The sequence below is a fragment of the Chanos chanos genome, chromosome 5, assembly GCF_902362185.1.
Source record: "Chanos chanos chromosome 5, fChaCha1.1, whole genome shotgun sequence".
Classification (NCBI taxonomy): domain Eukaryota; kingdom Metazoa; phylum Chordata; class Actinopteri; order Gonorynchiformes; family Chanidae; genus Chanos; species Chanos chanos.
This window is the reverse complement of record NC_044499.1, coordinates 48,034,557-48,053,444: the sequence shown is the minus strand read 5'-3', so window position 1 is coordinate 48,053,444 and position 18,888 is coordinate 48,034,557. Positions and strand designations below refer to the sequence as shown.

Below are 18,888 nucleotides of genomic sequence, written 5' to 3'. Positions count from 1 at the left end.
CAACAACAACAACCAGATGGAGGGAGGGACGTTTCAGGAATAACCAAAAACCAAAGTACAAACGCTGTCCGTCAGGTAAAACAAACAAACAAACAAACAAATGACAACAAAAAAAAAACGAAAGTAAACACGTCGTAAGCGGAAAGAAAAGAGAACGAAACTGCACACTGCCAGAGAAACAGACAAAAAGGAATGAAGAAGGACGTAGTGATTTGAAGGAAATGACAAGAACAACTGAGAAAAAGAGAAGATCCGTGGAAAATTAAAAAAGGCACAGACAGACAGACAGACAATTTGAAAATAAATGACACAGTGTCTGGAAAAAAAAAACACACACAAGCACAGAGAAGAGGGAAGAGTGGATGGGAAAACTACATAACAACACACAGAGGACAAAAAGACTGCTAACCACCTCAGTGTACTTCTGTGTCTGTTTCTCTAACCATTTGTGGATAAGAGTGGAGAAAAAAAAAAAAACAGACTGATGAAGCAGCACAAATGAACACACACCAGTAATTTTACAGAAGTAAGATTTTATTTGACTCAGAGAGAAAAAAAAAAAGGAAACTGCATCTTGTAAGCTTGCGCAACTCACACTTTTTACAAAACGTATCTCTTGCCAGGAACAGATATGAGACAGTCCCTTATGTACAAAGTAGGTAAAAGAGGAATGATCAAGAACAGAACCACTGCCATTACAAGCATAGGAGACAAGAGCGTGATGTCTTTTTTTCATATTCATGACAAAAAAAAACTTTTTTTTTTTTCTTTTTTTAAATAATTGTGCTTTTGACCTCAGTAGACAATGTCTGTCGTTTCTTCGAAGGGGTTGCGGGCATGTTTTGGACATCATGGTGCTCTGTCTGTGAACTTGTATACCTCTGGGAAGTCCTCTCTCTCCCACGTCTACCTGGCCTTTAGCTTCAAGCCATTTTGCCCTTCATTTGATCTTGTAGGTCAGCTGCTTGCGATGCCAGTGGATCCATACTGGCGCAGCAACCAAACCTGTCAGGAACCCAATGGTGGCACCCAGTGTGCAAGAAATAGGCCACACCTAAAAAAAGGGAGGGGAGAGGGAGAGGGGGGGGAGGGGCACAAGAATTATGACATTGGCGCTACCCAATCAGCCCTCTTCTCTGTACTGCAGGAGCACAACTGATGGACTACAATAATCCATTCGTCCAGAGATCACTGTGCTCTTTCCATGGTTTAACATTTCTATATTTTAAAAAAAAAAAATTCTTCTTATAAAAATATAAAAATAGAATATGTTTGTTTGATGCATTTTAATCAAGATCTTGTTTGGTGTTTCTAAAATTTGAAACACAACTAGACTAATTAGAGAAAGCCATGTTGGTACAAAGATCTGCTTTATTTTGGATTTTTTTATTGATTTTTTTTTTTGCACAGTCCATAAAAAACGTTGGGAGTGGTCTGGGTGGTTCTTGCTACAGAATATACATTTGAAATTTGAAAAAAAAAAAAAAACTTTCATAACATTATGTTTCATAAGCTTGTGTGAGTAAAATGCCGTTATTCTATGAGAAAGTAGGAGTGAAAAAGTGCGAAAGTAATGAAAACAGAAACGATTTCCTGGGGGAGCAAAACGTTTTATCAGCTGATACTCAATTAACAATGAAAACATGTACATTTTTTCCCCCAATGACTCCTCTAAAATGATTGATCTATGCTGACTATAAAGTGAGTTTTTGTAACATTTGTGCCTTGTGCTTTTAATTGCTTATTTTGATGAGAGAAAGGTAAAAAAAAAACAAAAAAATGCTTCGTAAAACATATCTGGATTAGATCTTCTCCATCACACTGACACACTCTGCAAAAGCCTGTTGCTTATAGCTACCATCCATACAAAATCTCAGATAAAAACTGTTGGTATCTGTTTCAACCAAGTCTAACCCAAAAACTTAAAAACTTCCATTCCTATTTAGAGGGTGAAAGTGAATTCTAAGCTCTGGTCTTTGGTTCTCATAAGTACTAAAGATTTGCAGAGTGGTTCAGTAATAAAAATGTCAAGAAGATTGATTTTTCAATTACCTCCAGAGCTGTGGAAAAGGGATACGGAAGGGCTCCGTTACTGCAGGAGGCCACTGTACGACTTACAACTGAGACGGCCACTATCTCACATGCTCCTGGGCTCCTTACGTTTGGGGAGAGAGAGCTCTCCGCCATTCTGAAGCTTTTAATTAGTAACGCGTTCCTTCATCTTGTCTGGGCAAGATGAGGAATGGCCGTTTGCTGGGCTATGCTGAACGCAGGAAACGGAGACCGTTCTCTGGGCGACAGTCCACGCCAGCCTGTTCTTTGATGTCTAGACGACGGCTGTGTCCTGCGAACGTGTCGGACGGTGCACACGGGAGACTTTCAGTGTGACATTTTGAGGGCAAAACCAGGGCAAACCCCAGCTCTGTCTCCCCTCCCCCCGACCAATTGATACCTCAGTGCAAAACGTGAATAATTTAACTGACAACAACTTCCATGCTTTGAGTAGCTTTAAATTTTCATGAACAAGGGTTGTTCACAGCTAAACCTCTCCCTTACTCTCTGTGGGGGTAACCATCGTGGTTACTGAGTGTATCCAAATCATACACCTTAATAGTTTTAGTTACAGCCAAAATATCCAAGACATTATTTTTTCAAGGAACTTTTTTTTTTTTTCCAGCATGTTGCCTGAGCTATTCTTTCCTAATTTAATAAGAATATATTGGTCTCCCACAAATAATGAAGCAATTGGCTCTTTTTTTAGCTTGAACATAAAGCCTAATTCAGTCTGGGTATTTTGAATGCAAGGGGAAAAAACTGTCTGAAAAAGGTCCCTTGGTCAAAGCGCTTTTGACTGCTTTACTGCATTCCATTTGGAAGCTTTAAAGGAAAATGGAAGGCTCTGGAAAACATGTTGCTACAGACAGATGCTATGAGTGAGGTGCTAATACAGGATAAAAACAGCGGCTTTTGTGCGCACAGACGGAGCGCACGTACTATACAAAAAGAAAAAAAAAAGAAAAAAAAAATGAAGAGGAAATACACACATGTAAAGGTGGTGTACTCAGATGCTGTGAGAAACCCGATTTGAACTGAGTGAAAAAAACACCGTCGCACACCTACACGCCGTGCTTCTCCTGCTCGCAGTTGACATGGAGGGGCCGAAAACCGATGACTGTTCCACAGACCCGTGGAATCGTCAGCACGCTCCAGTCGTTCGTTCTACCGCGCGTCCACGTCGGGACACGGTGGAAAGTGGTTCCAAGTGACGACTGTCTTGTGGTTTATAACCAACCCCCCCTCCCCACCCCACCCCCTTTTAATTTTCTAAAGTTTGCTTTGGAGAAGAAGCCAGCAGTGAGGAACCTACTCTTAAAATCTGCCAAAGCAGCGAAATACACACAGACCGGTTTCCCTCAGTGTGGAAGCTCTTAACTGTAACCACAGCGAAAAACTGCTGCATACAACTCAGACATTTTTTGGTTTCCTTTTTTTTTTCACTCCACTTATCATTCCCCTGATAAAACATTCTCGCCTCATGCATAATTTCATTTTGGCGTAAGCGATGACTCAACGTTAGAGAGAATCTTACATTTCATGCAACACTTAGATTATATCTGTGCTCCTTATGGAGAAGTACTAAAATCGTCATACATAACTATATTTCCAATACAGAATGGCTAGAGGAGACACATGCATGCATATGTGTGTGTGTGTGTGTGTGTGTGTGTGTGTGTTCTTCTTCAATGCTAACCTGCCATGGTCTATCCCAGTCCAGAGGAATGGGAAAAGCCCCAAGCCAGGCTCCAACAACACTGCACCCAGTAGTTATCTGCAGAGAAGTGTCCCATACAGACATTGCCCTGTAATAGACAAACATTCATTACGGCACACTATTCATACCACATCTCATACATAGTGTCAAGTATTACCTCCAGTCTGTAGAACTTGTTAAAATGTGAATGTTATATTAGCAGCGTTTGATTGATGGAGGTCATTAACTGGGTTTCAAGCCAAGGTGTTAAATAATGTTCTGGTACGAGCTGTTAGACGGATTATCATGCATGTGAGAGCTCCAGCTAGTTGGTGAAAAAAATAGCAGTTTCACCCCTGAGAAAGACTCATTCTTGCATCAAAAAGGTGCAGATAACTCAGGTGAATAAACTCGTCAGGGATTTTTTTTTTTTTAGGAGAGCAAATGAAATGTGATTTAGAGGACCCAAATTCAGTGCAGAATGTTTGTGGGTCTCATTCTCATTCATCTCTGAACAAACTCCAAGGTGGCTTCTCTGGAAAAATGTTCACCAGTGCATGATATCAGATTGATAAGCCTCTCCTTTTGGTATTTACTATAGGTCTATGGCACTATGGTTACTCTAATGGTCAAGAAATAACTGACATCAATGGACTTTCTTTGGCTCAAGTGTCAACAGGTAATCCTGTTGACAGGCACTTTCTTTTTAAAAAAGGAGAATGGGAAAATTTGGATTACCCTCTCTTAAGAGTGAAAACCAAAAACAATGCTGTCTTGAACTTGACGCACTACTGAAGATCTCCCCCTGGTGGCGAAAGGTTGTACTGACTGCAGGTCTGACAAATTGCCAAGGTTTCACAAACGTGAAAACCTCTCTGCATATTTGGAGACTCCTGAGAGAATGTGTGGCCTGATGGTTCTTAGCGGCTCTTTGGTCAGTGTCTCGTGTTCACTGTTCACTGCTTTTGATTGTACCATCCTTCACTGACTGCTGTATACTAGAGTATATTTATTTCTTACAGTCTAATATTTAGGAAGTAAATCATGATCAGACATGACCAATCGAGAAAGTGAAGTTCAGCTTTGACTAATTATGATTATAATAGAGGGGTATTAGCATTTTATTTGACTTACAAAATAACAACAAAGTTTAGTGGATGCTATAGATGCAAGGCCAGGCAGAATTTGACTTTAACTTGACAGGGGTACATCAGAGACTCAGGTGTATTAAAACCCACCCATCACGGCTGAAAACTCGAATCCACGCCTGAACGTTAGGGCCCAGGATACAAAGGCACCTCAGTGTCGTCAGGGTGGACAGCAGCACAGCCAGAGAGAACGTCTCCACAGCAGACCTGACATCACACAGAACACTTAAAACATCTGCTGGAAATGACAAGAAGAATATTCTTTCTTTCTTTCTCTGTCTCTCTCTCTCTCTCTCTCACACACACACACACTCAACTCACTCTAGGAGAGGTGCTCCATACAGCACCACCACAGTATGGAAAAACAGGCACGAGAAGAGAAAGTATAGACAGGACCGGATCAATCTAGACACCTGGAGAAAAAAAAAAAAACGCAAATCAGTACACATTCTCATGTCTGGTCTTTTCATCACCAAACCCATTAACTTCTATTTATATAACATATATATAATCCAGATTATATAGGGTAATATTTATTGTTCTGTACTTTGTAACTCAGTGTATTCTTCTTTGTCGGTGGGCCAATGCCGAGGAGCCAATATACGGCGATGTTGACCACAGCGACGGATCCAGCGACAGAATACAGCCAAACCAGGTGGGTCCCATATACCGAAAACTTTTCCACTAGCACGGCGGGCATGACGGTTGCCATGAAAACAGAGGAGGCAATGATGGCGTGGGCTGACGCCATGCCTCTGATCTCCGCGTCCCACATGATGTGATCTTAAAACCTGAAGGAGAAGGGGATGTAACAACACTAAAATTCATTCAAGTTACGTCACTCACTGCTTGCATTTAACAGCTGTTTTTCAATTTAGGTATGCAATATGGAGATCTGAACAATCGATAATAGACAGGACACCATGCAAGATTTGTAAAATGCACCCAAAATACCATTTGGCATATTACATTTAAGATTACAAGAAAATTTGTCATCGTCTTTCGGTAAAGCAGTTTTCTGCTATTTAAAATCAAGAATCAGCTACAGTCTTTTAATCAGATGTGAGATGCTTGCAGCCGATATTTCAACTGGAATCTGTCTGACTACTGCACACATAAGCAGATGGTGCAAAGCGCTTGGTATACTTACCAAACTAAGTATGTCTTTCCAGGACGTCGGTTTGCTCGCTAGCCTGCATCCAAAACACAGGACAGTTCTTCAGTACAAAGGCCAGTAATCAATCACAAGTACGAACAAAGGTACCTCTTTTGGCCATACACATTAAGAAACGCGGGTAATGATAAACTGACAACAGTTCTTTTATTTTCTGTGTTATCGTATCATCTATTCAGTTTCTCGGCATTAACACAGGGAGGTCAACCAGTCATTGAGAGTGACACTCAGTTACTCCAATGACGTTCAGCTGCGTCTCAGGTAAGACCATAAACCTTTAGCACTAACTTTGGATACTGAAGGAATAAAAATTAAAAATACGAAAAAATATAGGTAAAAGACCAATTTTCAAAATCAGAGTAAGACAAAATGTGCTTAGTTTATCGCTTCGTCCTCCTTACAGTATCTGTAAAACCATGATCTTCCGGTTGTCGGATATCTATCACAATAAAAGTTCTCAGTAATTCAGTAAGTCTCTTTAACTTCATGGTTTCTTGATTTCCTCATTTCCTTAATGCTGTTAGACTTTATCACTTTACCACCAAAATCAATTTTCAGGAGAAAGCATTATAATCCAAACTGTTTTGTATATCTTGAAAGATGGAAAATTAACCCCTCCGAAGTACTTAGCGTTGTCGCAGCAGGTTGTCATTTAAGGGTTGTAAGTGCAGCTGATTATCTAGGCAATCTTTTATTTTATTTTTCTTCAGACGGTACTTTATTCTATTTGAACTTTTATTTTGAATATCTGGGAGGGCACTTGAATCGGATGTGGTAAACAGAAACCGTCATCATCCCTTGTGTGTCAACATTTAGCCAACTTCCTGCTGCCCTTCGTTCGGCTATTGGCGAAGTTAGCCGCTTTATTTAGGAAAAGATCATGGTTTGCGAAAAATGTAAGCTTCCAGTATCTCTTTACTTACTTGTTAAATATTGGCGTTAATTAAAATTTGTTTGTTGTTGCTAGCTTGTGAAGGTACGACTGAATAAACGAGAGTACTAATGTAAGCTAATAGTTTTGGTGGAGGCCTACTGCTCCAGTTAGCTGTCAGTCGTCAGATTCACTGCTAGAATTCCATATTTTATGTCTTTACTCCCAAATGTGGTTTGTTTATCAAAGATGAGTTCTCAGGATCCCCTCCCCACGAAACACACACACACACACACACACACACACACTTATACACGTAAAGTGTATTCTTACGATATACCTGCGCAATGATTTAAGCTGTAAATTCAACCACTTCACTGATTCTGCCTCCATTTAATTCCTGTTTGTTATCTAGGTGAGAAGAAACTTGGGAGGGTCATCACTCCAGATACCTGGAAAGACGGCGCAAGAAACACAACAGGTGCAGAAATATTTGAATGTTATGGCTTGCCAAACAACAATGACATGTTCACTGAAGCTTCTCCGCGTTCCTTTGCACTGTTTTCTGTCTGTCGGTTACCGTTTGCAGTTATGGTCTCCTGTTTTGTATTTATTGTCTACTCTCTTGCTTTTATTGCATGTACCGTAATCTTTGACTTTTTTTTTTTTTTTTTTACTTTTGCATGTGGTTTCATAGGAACCATATTTCATTCTTTTTTCAACCCCTGGTCATTATGAGAGGAATGACAATAAAGGCAACTCGAACTTAACATTTTTGTAGCCAAAAGAAGGTGAAACCTCTTACTGCAGATTTTTTTTTTTTTTTTTCAGAAATGATAAATAACCAATCCTTGGATCTTTTTCAGAGAGCGGAGGCAGGAAAATAAACGAGAACAAGATGCTTACGTCGAAAAAGGCAAGGTAGGGACAAGGTGTTTGTTCTTATTTGTTCATATTGTAGTTCTGCTCTTACTAGTTTTGGAACATTCTAGAATTGTTTTTTTTTTTTTGTTTTTTTTTAATTAATATTCTTATCCTTATAGGTTTGATCCCTATGGGAAGACTGGATTTGCCACCTGCAGGATATGCAAAAGTTCCGTCCACCAGTCTGGATCACACTACTGTCAGGGCTGTGCCTACAAGAAAGGTTTGTTTGCAAGGGCTAGAAGAGGCCCGTCACGCTGCCAGGCCATTGTGTTTTGAAAAGACTGATCTTTGAAATGAAATCCATTAGGTGTCTCCCTAGAACTGTAAACAGCTCTCAGCGTCGTCTGTGAAGATTCTCAGTCATCCAGGTCATGGTTATCCAAGATAGGGTTAAGCTGAGGACTTGGTTGTAGATTAGAGACCTGCCGATATGAGCTAATTGCAGATAAATCGGTATCAGCGTTTATGATGGCCAATAAATGACAATTAAAAAAAGAGACAGGAGATGGATCCTTCAGTCATGTTATGACATTAATGTCAGCCATGTCTGGTTTTGCTGCAGTAACATGAAAGCCGGTACAGTCAGTTAAATGTCAAAATTACGTTTAATATTACCGTAGTTGAGTGATGTAGACTAAGCTGTTGACAAACTTGATTGTAGGTTTATTTATGAAACAGCGTGGTAGTTCTAGCGAGTAAACAAACAATGGTCCTGCCATTTCTCCCTCATCTCTTCCAAAAATGTTCTCTGGCAACTTCACTTACAACAGCATATAACACTAAATGCTAAATTAGGTTACTGACAAAGCAAGCTAATGCCATGTTTATCAGTGGAAGACCGCGAACGTTAACGAGTGATTAAACGGTAGCATTTAACTTATTCTGCCTAAATGAAGCAATGGTAAATTTATCTGCGACTTGCATGTCTGTAGTTACAGTCGGTGCATTGGAAATTATGAAACCAGAGGGGACTCTTTAATAAATGTGAGCTGAACAAGTATCTAACACGGCTTGGTAGCCAAACAAAGTTGTCTTGTTTCCCTTCAAACATGTAGTTTGAAATCCCAAAGTCGCAAGTTCTCGATATAACACAACTACAGTCATGTCGTATAACATTCAACAGCAGTGTTTACTCTAGCTCACTGTATCAGTATCACTGTACTGCATTATTTATCAAAGCTTTAATATATTTTGTTATACCTTTGTTCAAAGTACTACTTATGACAATAGAACAAGTTTATTTTTAAATTGCATTATATCGTATTATCTTGGTGAGGACTCTTACATAACTACAAATAACAAATGTCAGGGAAAATCTGTGTTTATGTTATGTATTTCTGGGGAAAAAAAAGAATGTTGGCCGATATGTCATTATCACATTTTTAAATAATCAAATATTGAAATCAATATCGGTCTGAAAAATCCTGTATCAGTCGGGCTCTACTGTAGTTACCTGAAGACACTTCACCTCTCATCCAAGAGGCTTCTTCAGTTCTGACTGACTGGTGGGGAGTCCCAGGTATTTAACCTCTGTGGGGTTGTCGTCAAGACCATTCATGTGACTTGGTTTGTTAGTTCTCCGGGTTGTTGTCCTCATGCAACAGGCGACCCAGCTCTTGGTCCAAGCGTTTGTCATCTCCCACCTGGACTACTGCAACGTTCTACTGGCTGGCTTGCTGACCTGCGCCATCAGGCCGCTCCAGCTTGTTCAGAACGCCGCTGCATGCCTGGTATTCAACCTCCCTAAGCACTCTCATGTCACTCCGCTTCTCACTGCGCTCCACTGGCTTCCGGTAGCAGCCCGCATCCAGTTCAAGACACTAGTGCTGGCCTACCAGGCCACAAGAGGCTCCGCCCCATCATACCTTCAGTTCCTGATAACTCCTTATATGCCTACTAGAACCCTCCGCTCTACAACCTCTGGTCAACTGACGGTCCCCTCACTTCGGGAACCCGGCAGCCACTCCTCCCGACCACGCCTCTTCTCCGCCATTGCTCCGCAGTGGTGGAATGACCTCCCTCATGCAGTTAGGATTGCGGAATCTCTTGCCATCTTCCACAGAAAAACTGAAAACCCACCTCCTCAGAACCCACCTGTCCCCCACTGCCTAACCTCCCTTTCTTTACTTATAAAAAAAAACAAAACAAAAAAAACCCCTTGTCTTGTATCTGTGTTTGTCATTCACTGTCAAAGAATGCCAGGGGTGCAATACGAAGGGTAAATTAACGCATAGCCTTACTGTGATCTCTGCTTATGAGGTAATAGGATCTTGTGGCTGTTTTCACAAAGGTCCAGTTGAGGTACCCACAAGCTTTACCTGCATCCTTCAGGTGTTTGTACTCCTTCTCCTGGACACTCGTTGACACATTATCAGCTCGTTGGTGCAGGGCTCTGATAACTTCTAGCTTATGTTCAAGTGGGTGGTGAGAGTTGGAAGAGTAGGTATGGGTCTGTATCTGTGGGTTTCCGGTATACTTTCCTGTATGTCTTCTTCAGTGTGTACGGCACAGTCTAAGGAGGCCAAGTTGTTGTTCTTGACATCCTCTCGTGTGAACTTGATGTTATTGTCCACAGAGTTAGTGTGTTCTGTGAAAGCTTGCACTTCCTGGGTTTTAATTTCGACCCATGTGTCGTCCATGCATCTGAACCAGTGGCTCGGTGCTGTTCCTCTGAAGGACCTCAGGGCTCTGCTTTCTACTTCTTCCATGCAGAGATTGGCCACAATGTGAGACACAGGTGAGCCCAGGGTGCAGCCATGCATTTGTCTGTAAAACCCACTGTTGTACTGGAAATAGGTGGTGTTCAGACAGAGGTCCAGCTGTTCGCATATCTGGTCAGGGCTGAGGCTGGTTCTATTATTAAGGGTGTTGTCCTGTAGCAGTCGTTTGTCTCACCGATTTCACTTCCTCCATGGTAAAGATGCATGTGAACTATGGGGTTACATCATAGGACACCATGGTTACATCTGGGTCCAGTTTCAATGCTTGAATCTTGTTCACAAAGTCCATGGAGTTTTGAATATGGTGAGGAATGTTACCAACCAAAGGAACCAAGATGGTAGCAACATGTTTGGCAATATTGTAGGTGACTGAGTTGATGTTGCTGATGATGGGCTGGAGGAAGGCCCCCTCTTTGTGAATCTTGGGGAGCCCATACATGCATGGGGTGGCTTCTCCAGGATACAAGCAGTGGTATTGTTCACGGTTGATGGTTTCTGCCCTCTGTAGCTGTTGTAGACATTCTATGGCCTTCTTCTTGTATCCACCGGTGGGATCTCACCTCAGTGTTTCATATGTAATAGTGTCACTGAGTGGTATGGTAACCCTGGCATGGTAGTCCGTTGTGTTAAGGGCTACCAAGCAACTTCCTTTATCAGCCGGTTGTTTTTCCTTATGGCTGATTCTGTTGCTGTAATGAGTTCAACTATGCATAGTTGCTGTGGTATGATGACAAAGTTTGGCAAGGACATCTTATTCTGGTTGCGTAGGTTATCTGTCTGACAGGTTTTTCACCCATCTGTTATATGTATCACCCTGTGTGGAATTCTGTTTTCCTAGTATTGCAGGCTCACGACTGTAAGGTTCGGAATTGCGGTGTTTGTCTTTTCTTGCTCCTGGCACCTAGACATCGGCTGTTTGGTATGAATCTGGAAAAACCTACCTGGAGGCAAAAGAAAGACAGTTCCACACTGGACAACAGATGGGTGAAGAACCTGTCAGACAAGGAACTTACCCAACCACAGAACGATGTCCTTGCCAAAGGATGAAACTTTGGCATCACACCACAGCAACTACCCCATCGAAGTGTAGAGGAAACCCACGCGTACAGACCAATACTCTTCGACTCTCACCACCCACTCGAGCATAAGTTAGGAGTTATCAGAACCCTGCACCACCGAGCTGATAATGTGCCAATGTGTGTCCAGGCCTGAGAGAAGGAGTACAAACACCTGAAGGATGCACTTAAAGCTTGTAGGTACCTCAACTGGACCTTCATGAAAACAGCCACAAGATCCAGGAAGAACAACAACACTGCAGGTGGTGAAGAAAAGAAGAAACGAACCAAAACAACATCGTCATCCCATATGTGTCTGGAGTATCTGAGAAATCAGCATCCCTATGTTTTCCCTTGTTGAAGATCAGATCTTCAACAAGCACCGCATCCCTATGTTTTTCAAACCCAGCAACACACTAATGCAGAAATTGGTCCATCCGAAAGACCGCACACCCAAACACAAGAAAAACAATCTAGTATATGCAGTCCAGTGCAGCCAGGAATGCACAGACTTATACTTTGGTGAAACGAAACAGCCCTTAAATACACGCATGGCTCAACACAGGAAGGCCAACTCCTCGATCAAGACTCAGTGGTTTACCTACACCTGAAGGACAAGGGACACTCCTTTGAGGACAACAATGTACATATCGGTACAACAACCAGGAGAACTAACAAACCAAGTCACATGAATGGCCTTGACAACAACCCCACAGAGGTTAAATACCTGGGACTCTCCACCAGTCAGTCAGAACTGAAGAAGCCTCTTGGATGAGAGGTGAAACGTCTTCAAGTATCTACAACCAAATCCGGTTGCCCTCTACTTAACCGTTCTTGGATAGCTCTCTTTAGCATTGATTTGTATTGTTTGGTCCTTTGTTGACATGACGCTTCAGCTTCTTAGTTTACAGTGATTGTTATGGAATGAATCAGCTTGTTTACAGTAATTGTTATAAAAAGGAATCTGCTCACCACCACTCCACAATATGATACTCACTTTTTTTTTCCTTTTTTTTTTATGTCCGTGCTCACAGGAATCTGCGCCATGTGTGGGAAGAAGGTTCTGGATACAAAGAACTACAAACAGACATCAGTTTGATGGATCTCTCCTGAACAAAAGATTGTTTTAATAACTATTTGGAGGGCTGCATGATAATGGTGTGTGATGATTTTCACCAACCCAAAACTCCACAGGTAGCCTAGTCAGTCAGTTTAATGGTGGCATCAAGCACCACAGTCTCTGTTCATATTGTTAAATGTGTACGTGCGTGGAGTCGTCTGATAGCTGTATCGGTCTAACTGCTAAATAGCCCTCCCTTAGACTTTTAAGCAATATGTGGGCTTGCACTGTTTCAATATTTTCTCAAAGTGCTTACTGGTATGTAGTCCACATTGTCGTTTCTTTATTTCTTTTTATTTTTGGCATTGTTTGTAAATTTTTGTACATTTCCACAAAGATACCCTATATGCTGGCTCAATGAAAACACACAATAACCCTTAACTACAGATTGCAGCAAACCAAATAAAGAGAGAACTTCTCTCTCTCTCCTCCGCTAGCAATCATGTAATGTAGCTTGCAGGCAGACCTCTCACGACACTTCATTAGTGGTTTCCTCTCCTCATGTCCTGATGTTTCCTGATAGAGCCATGGAACCTTTTAGACTCCGGCCAACGGTCAAGTTTCTGACATTTAAATATCATCTCTACCCTGAAGCTAAGGTGTTTTTTTTTTTTGTTTTTTTTTTTTCGTTTTTATATTTTTCTTGTTCTGCACTCACCTCTCATAGCTCTCACCAGTCATTTGTTCTGTAGTCACCTGATGTCTGACATGAGTGAAGATGAATTATTTGAAATGGACAGAGTTATTGTTGTCTTGGGCTGTCCTGCCAGTCATGAGTTTAACGATATCCATCACCAACATTTTTTTATCTTTGTGTTTTGTTTTGTTTTTCCCATGAAACTGATGTCTGCTTTTATTTTATTTTCATAAACATTGTTATTTGTTGGCTATAGCCAAAATAAACTGAAGAAAGAAAACACATCTAACAAAACTTGTTTTCATTTCCAAAGAAGATGTTAAGATCATTCTAAATTTATTGGCATTTGTTTATTTATTTTGAGGATTAAAATACACAACTTTTCACTGTGTTCAGTAAATTAGTAGGAGAAAAACGTAGATTGTACAAATTTGAGACACAAGTAAACATACACCAAACATGTAATAAATCAGAATATTGCAAATGATGATTGCTTCTAACAATATGTGAATGTGACAACAAACAACCTCAATTAACTGCTTTTTAAAATGTCTCTCATTCAGATGACATTACCAAAGAATTATACTATAATACTAATCAGAAACGCAAGATTAATAGAACAATATCTGTGCTCCCTTCAATTTTCACAGATCTTCATAATATTAAAAATAGTGACATAATAGAAACAATGCTATTTTTAATATATACAAAATTTCCTGGTTCACATTTAAACTCTGTTTTAATAGTTGTTTAGAATGCAGAAAAAAATCTAAAGGCACAAAACGTGATATTGTGGTCCCGGTCCTGCAACACAGATGAGACAGTAGAAGACTTCATAAAAGAACAAGTACAGCATGATTATTGTCACCAGTGCCATGTATCACCTATAGAAACTAATGGTTAAATGAGATGGACTGTTTTTAAGACACTCATAATGAGAACTAAACCTTAAAGTTAAAACACCCTGACACTAAAAGGAAAAGAATAAAAACTATTCAAAAGACCAAAAAAAAGCTATAATGTTATGTTTGCATGTGGATTCTACTGAGTTGTTAGCGGCAACTTCTGTTTTCTCAGTACTGCAAATATGCTCTTCAGCTACAACAGTTTAGGGTGGTTTTCACCGGGACTGAGCCATGAAACAGAGATACTGAAGATCTGATTTAAATATCAAAACACAACATGGCCTGTATATTCACATTTGTCGCCGTCCCTGAGTTTCAGCTGTAGAGAATACAGTACACACATGGAAGTAGTTGGTGGAAGTAACAACAAACTCAGACTTGGAGAGGGGTTTTTTTTAGCCACCATGGAGAATTAAACCATAAGGTTAAGAGCCCTGATTGACGTGTTAGGTCAGATTTGTAATGGAGGCCAGCTAGCCTCAGAAGGGAGAGGGAGAAAGTTTGTAGTCTGTATTGCAAGTAGTTTTTTTTTTTTTTTGTAGAGATGGTGTTCTGGGGATATCATTGGGGTGGGTGGGGCAGGGGAGTAGGGGGAGGGCGGCACTATGCACTCTTGGTTAGGGCGAGGAACTCTTCCCGGGTTTTTGGGTCCTCCCTGAACACGCCCAGCATGGCGCTGGTCACAGTGCGACTGTTCATCTTCTGCACGCCACGCATAACCATACACATATGTCTGCAACATAACAAAAATATCCAGATGAAGACGCATAATTCATCATTTAAGCATTTAATACTGTCTAAGAGTCACAGAATCACATCACATCTGTGCATAGCACACATCAGAATGAAGAGATGTCTGGGGAACTTTCAAAGCTATCTGCTGCTCATGTACACTATGAAGAATAAAAGGCATCTGAGTGATTGAAGAATATGTAGAACAGAACGGATGCTTGTGCAAGAGACTGATAATCTAATTGTTCTGGGTGTATGTCAAATCCTATGTGTTGACTGGTTTGTGTGTATGGCACTCACGCTGCCTCGATGACTACCGCGACACCAGCTGGCTGAAGGGCCTCAGAAATCGCCATGGCGATTTGCTTCGTCAAACGCTCTTGAACTGCAGAAGACAAGACAGAATAATTACTACAAAAACATTGGTTTAGAACCCATTAATCAAACAGACACAGTAGAATTTATAGAGAATAAGAATGGGAGATCGATGTGGGTAGAGCTGATAACCAAACCTTGGAGTCTGCGGCTGTAGATCTCCACAATTCTGAAAAGAAACAAACGCTAGTTGAAAAAGACTGTGTAATAACATAAGACTTAAATAATCTACTAAATATCTGAAAACAACCATCCAAAATGTATTTCCAAATGGATGCATTATCAAACTGGTTGTAATATCAGATATTTCATGATACTTTGTACATCACTTCAAAAGGAAAAAAAACATACTAATATTTAACATGTTTATGAAAATAACATTATAGTAATGATTAATCCTTTGATCGATGTAAAAGTGCAGTTGGATTTTAACGTCCCTAGTGACCTTACTATCAGTCTCATCTATCAATGATTCACATGCTGTCTCAGCCCTTTGCCCTACATCTCTGAATCTTTTTGAATCATGAAACTTTATTGTTCAGTACAAGACGGTAATGACTCATTTCTTACATAAAAGTCAGGATGTAAAAATGCATTTCCGCCCCAAATGAACTGAAAAATGGACACACCACTGGAAAGACAAATCAATTGAGACTCGAGAAAAGAAGGGATGAAAAATGATCGTACTGTACAGTCTCTGATTAGGACAAAGAGAGCACTGTGAAATTTTGGCAGGACATCAGAGGATCACTACAGATACTACATTATGCAGTGTGTGAAACAGATTGTGACCACATCACCGTACACACATTCATCAAAAGAAAGTGGTACACTACGAACTGATTTCACAAGGAGACATTAAGACTAAACCTGGAGTTTTCATGGAGAATATCCATTCAAGTACATTTTAATCCAAGACTAAACTTGCTTTTCAGTGTCGTTACAACCAGTCCTACAAGTAACAAGAGAGACAGAGACCGAATATTCCTGGTTCCCACCGGGTCATGGGGAGGCGGGGCCAAGGTTGAGGGCGAAGTGGATTTTTCTCGGTGCCTGAAGCGGCCTAGTCTGGGTTTTTTCAGATGGGATAGGATATAGTAGCAGGCTTTGGATCTAAGCCTCAAGTCAATGGGTTGTGATAACAGAAGAACTCAGCGGCTTGTGACTAATTTGTCGCCTCGGTCCCCTGCCACTCTCACGTGTGTACAAAAGCTGTGAAGCACTAAGATGACAGATTAGCCTGGAAAATGTTCTCTCTCACTTAGTCTCTCTCTCTCTCTCTCATTTTCTCTCCCCTCTCGCTGTTTCTTTCCCCTCTCTTTCTTTCCATGCACATGTACGTATGTGTTTTTGGATACTCACCTTGCAAGTTTGCTCAGGCCAACTACCTTTTTGCTTGGCAGATATCCTATGTGAACCTGAGCACATGTGGATAAAAGGATAATTTGGTAAATCAAAGTTGCTCCATATTTGATCTGCTCTCTGTCCACCCAGAGGAAAGAACCCACTGACCCTCTCTCCTTCCTGCAGGCATTCTGTCCTATTGCGTAACTAACCGCTTAAAACCTAAACACTACAGGAAAACGATAGCTCATCATGCAAGAAACATCATATCTGCCTTAATCATGTTCATATTCATTTGAAAAGCCATATAAACACTGCCTTGCTATAATCAAAAGTATTATTTTACTCTTATTAGCTATTGTACACGACACGTATTAATGATCGTGAAAATGAAAGTGCTTCAAAATAAAATGAAGGAAATTATCAGCGGTTATTACGAATCTACTCCACCCACAAGTACATCATCGAATCTATCACAGTATCACATTAAAACATGTACTGACACGCATACACATACAAACACATACACACACACACAGGGCTTACCTTTCCAAAGAAGGGCACTAGATGATGTTCACAGAGAGAAAACACATCTATGTCTTTCACAATCACCAGTTCATCATGGTCCTCATCAAATATGGCATCATTCAGTACATCTGTGAATGAAATCATGTCAGAAACATGTGCAATTATACTGTAAATGTCTACATATACATATAGCACTAAAAGACCTGTCGAGCATTGTATAGAAATACCTAATGGCTATAGCAAAAGCATTGAATTGATTCTTAGATTGAAAGCATTAGACTGAAAACTATTCTTCATCTCTCACACTCTTAGTTGCTCAGTCTCCATCAACACCCTCAGTCATCTCCATTTACAATCACACATACACACACACACATATTTACATAACTAAACAAGCATAGTTTCTCAGATCAATAACCAGAGACAGAATGCCAGGAAAGGTGTTAGGGAAAGAACCCAGAGAACAATGGATCTATTAACACAGATGTTATATAAACACATTCACTTGAGCAATTATGAATGGAGCTGGTGCCTTGAAACTGAGGTGATTATGAAGTCTCCACACTAAAACAAAAAATACTGACATAAGATATTACTAAGACAGTGCCATTTAAACCCAGGAAAAGCTGATGTGTGATATGTGAACGGAATGTTTCCTGGACAACTTAGCAAGTTCTTGACAATTAGACAATTTCATCGTCACAAGCGCCAGCGCGCGAACGCAAAACTCACTCAAACAACCGCGACATTTTGTAGAACCACCTTGCAAAGTTAGCCCGCACCGTGAAAGGCTTATTATAATACTTTATTGATGAACAGACTTTACCGTATATTGTTTCGTGGTAGCCTTTGGTGAGGAATTGCATAGCTTTAGCAGCACGGAGTGGCGTCCGGAGGAGACCTTGTCGGTCGGTGTCCTCACCCAAACCCTGAAGGATGGTAGTATAAGCAGCTTCTAGAGCTGGCAGTCGCGATTCGTCCTCTGCTTCTTTACGGGATGTTTCATTTTTACGCTGGACTGCAGCTTTCTTAGTTTCAATAGACAGTTCGCTGAAGCCATTGCGGCAGTTAAATTCTGTGACAATTTTACCGTTGCACAAGCCGTTCATGTCTGACACTTTCTGATATTCCATTTACTGCTGAAAGTGATAAAGTCACTAATTAGACTGCTCTTCCAAGTTAAATTTTTAAAAAACACTTTGAATATACTGAATCTGAATGGACCGACTTTGTGTTATTCAAAGCTGAGCGCCGGGCAATTGTGAAGCCTGACTTCTCACCTGCTCAAAACCTAACCCGAAGTCTCGCCACTCGCTCATGCACACAGCGTATTTATAGGGACTCACGGCTCTCTCCGTATCGAATTTGTTCACGTAGACGACACGTAGAATCACTTAGAGGTATGACCGCGCGCCCAGCTGTCTAGTTTAAATGTCACACGTGGTTACAGCGGAGGAATGCATATCGTTTAATCGCCGGTAATCAATTCGTTACCTCAAACATACGGTGAAAGAACAAAATAAAGATAATATTTGTTAAAAATCATCCCCAATTATTGCATATATTCGCATTTGTTACGTGGGCACATGATCTCCTATGCC

General features: G+C 40.7%; 3 protein-coding genes across 3 annotated transcripts; 1 reads left to right on the top strand and 2 right to left on the bottom strand.

Moving 5' to 3' along the window:
* Window positions 1-696: 696 nt before the first annotated feature.
* Window positions 697-6,449, bottom strand: pigf (phosphatidylinositol glycan anchor biosynthesis, class F). Its single transcript, XM_030775647.1, has 6 exons — window positions 6,050-6,449; window positions 5,447-5,690; window positions 5,221-5,312; window positions 4,990-5,106; window positions 3,752-3,860; window positions 697-1,054 (listed from the first exon to the last, which is right to left on the bottom strand). Exons 2-6 carry the CDS (start codon window positions 5,672-5,674, stop codon window positions 941-943), a joined length of 660 nt encoding a protein of 219 aa, XP_030631507.1. The 5' UTR covers window positions 5,675-5,690; window positions 6,050-6,449; the 3' UTR covers window positions 697-940.
* Window positions 6,450-6,879: 430 nt separating this feature from the next.
* cript (cysteine-rich PDZ-binding protein) lies at window positions 6,880-13,652 on the top strand. Its single transcript, XM_030774385.1, has 5 exons — window positions 6,880-6,969; window positions 7,360-7,425; window positions 7,811-7,865; window positions 7,988-8,091; window positions 12,681-13,652. Exons 1-5 carry the CDS (start codon window positions 6,954-6,956, stop codon window positions 12,743-12,745), a joined length of 306 nt encoding a protein of 101 aa, XP_030630245.1. The 5' UTR covers window positions 6,880-6,953; the 3' UTR covers window positions 12,746-13,652.
* An 83-nt stretch (window positions 13,653-13,735) lies between these two features.
* Window positions 13,736-18,570, bottom strand: gch2 (GTP cyclohydrolase 2). Its single transcript, XM_030774372.1, has 6 exons — window positions 18,114-18,570; window positions 17,306-17,415; window positions 16,778-16,833; window positions 15,553-15,584; window positions 15,341-15,425; window positions 13,736-15,041 (listed from the first exon to the last, which is right to left on the bottom strand). Exons 1-6 carry the CDS (start codon window positions 18,418-18,420, stop codon window positions 14,912-14,914), a joined length of 720 nt encoding a protein of 239 aa, XP_030630232.1. The 5' UTR covers window positions 18,421-18,570; the 3' UTR covers window positions 13,736-14,911.
* Window positions 18,571-18,888: the final 318 nt, after the last annotated feature.

What these genes read in the sequence shown, in the direction of transcription:
- pigf (XM_030775647.1), bottom strand. Translation starts at nt 5,674, where the DNA reads ATGTGGGACGCGGAGATCAGAGGCATGGCGTCAGCCCACGCCATCATT. An exon ending in AGAATACACTGAGTTACAAA is followed by an intron (nt 5,313 to 5,446) that starts GTACAGAACAAT and finishes TTTTTTCTCCAG; the next exon opens with GTGTCTAGATTGATCCGGTC. An exon ending in ACTGGGATAGACCATGGCAG is followed by an intron (nt 1,055 to 3,751) that starts GTTAGCATTGAA and finishes CCCTTTTTTTAG; the next exon opens with GTGTGGCCTATTTCTTGCAC.
- cript (XM_030774385.1), top strand. An exon ending in CTTACGTCGAAAAAGGCAAG is followed by an intron (nt 7,866 to 7,987) that starts GTAGGGACAAGG and finishes TTATCCTTATAG; the next exon opens with GTTTGATCCCTATGGGAAGA. An exon ending in GGGCTGTGCCTACAAGAAAG is followed by an intron (nt 8,092 to 12,680) that starts GTTTGTTTGCAA and finishes CCGTGCTCACAG; the next exon opens with GAATCTGCGCCATGTGTGGG.
- gch2 (XM_030774372.1), bottom strand. Translation starts at nt 18,420, where the DNA reads ATGGAATATCAGAAAGTGTCAGACATGAACGGCTTGTGCAACGGTAAA. An exon ending in CTACCACGAAACAATATACG is followed by an intron (nt 17,416 to 18,113) that starts GTAAAGTCTGTT and finishes TTTCATTCACAG; the next exon opens with ATGTACTGAATGATGCCATA. An exon ending in TAGTGCCCTTCTTTGGAAAG is followed by an intron (nt 16,834 to 17,305) that starts GTAAGCCCTGTG and finishes ACATGTGCTCAG; the next exon opens with GTTCACATAGGATATCTGCC.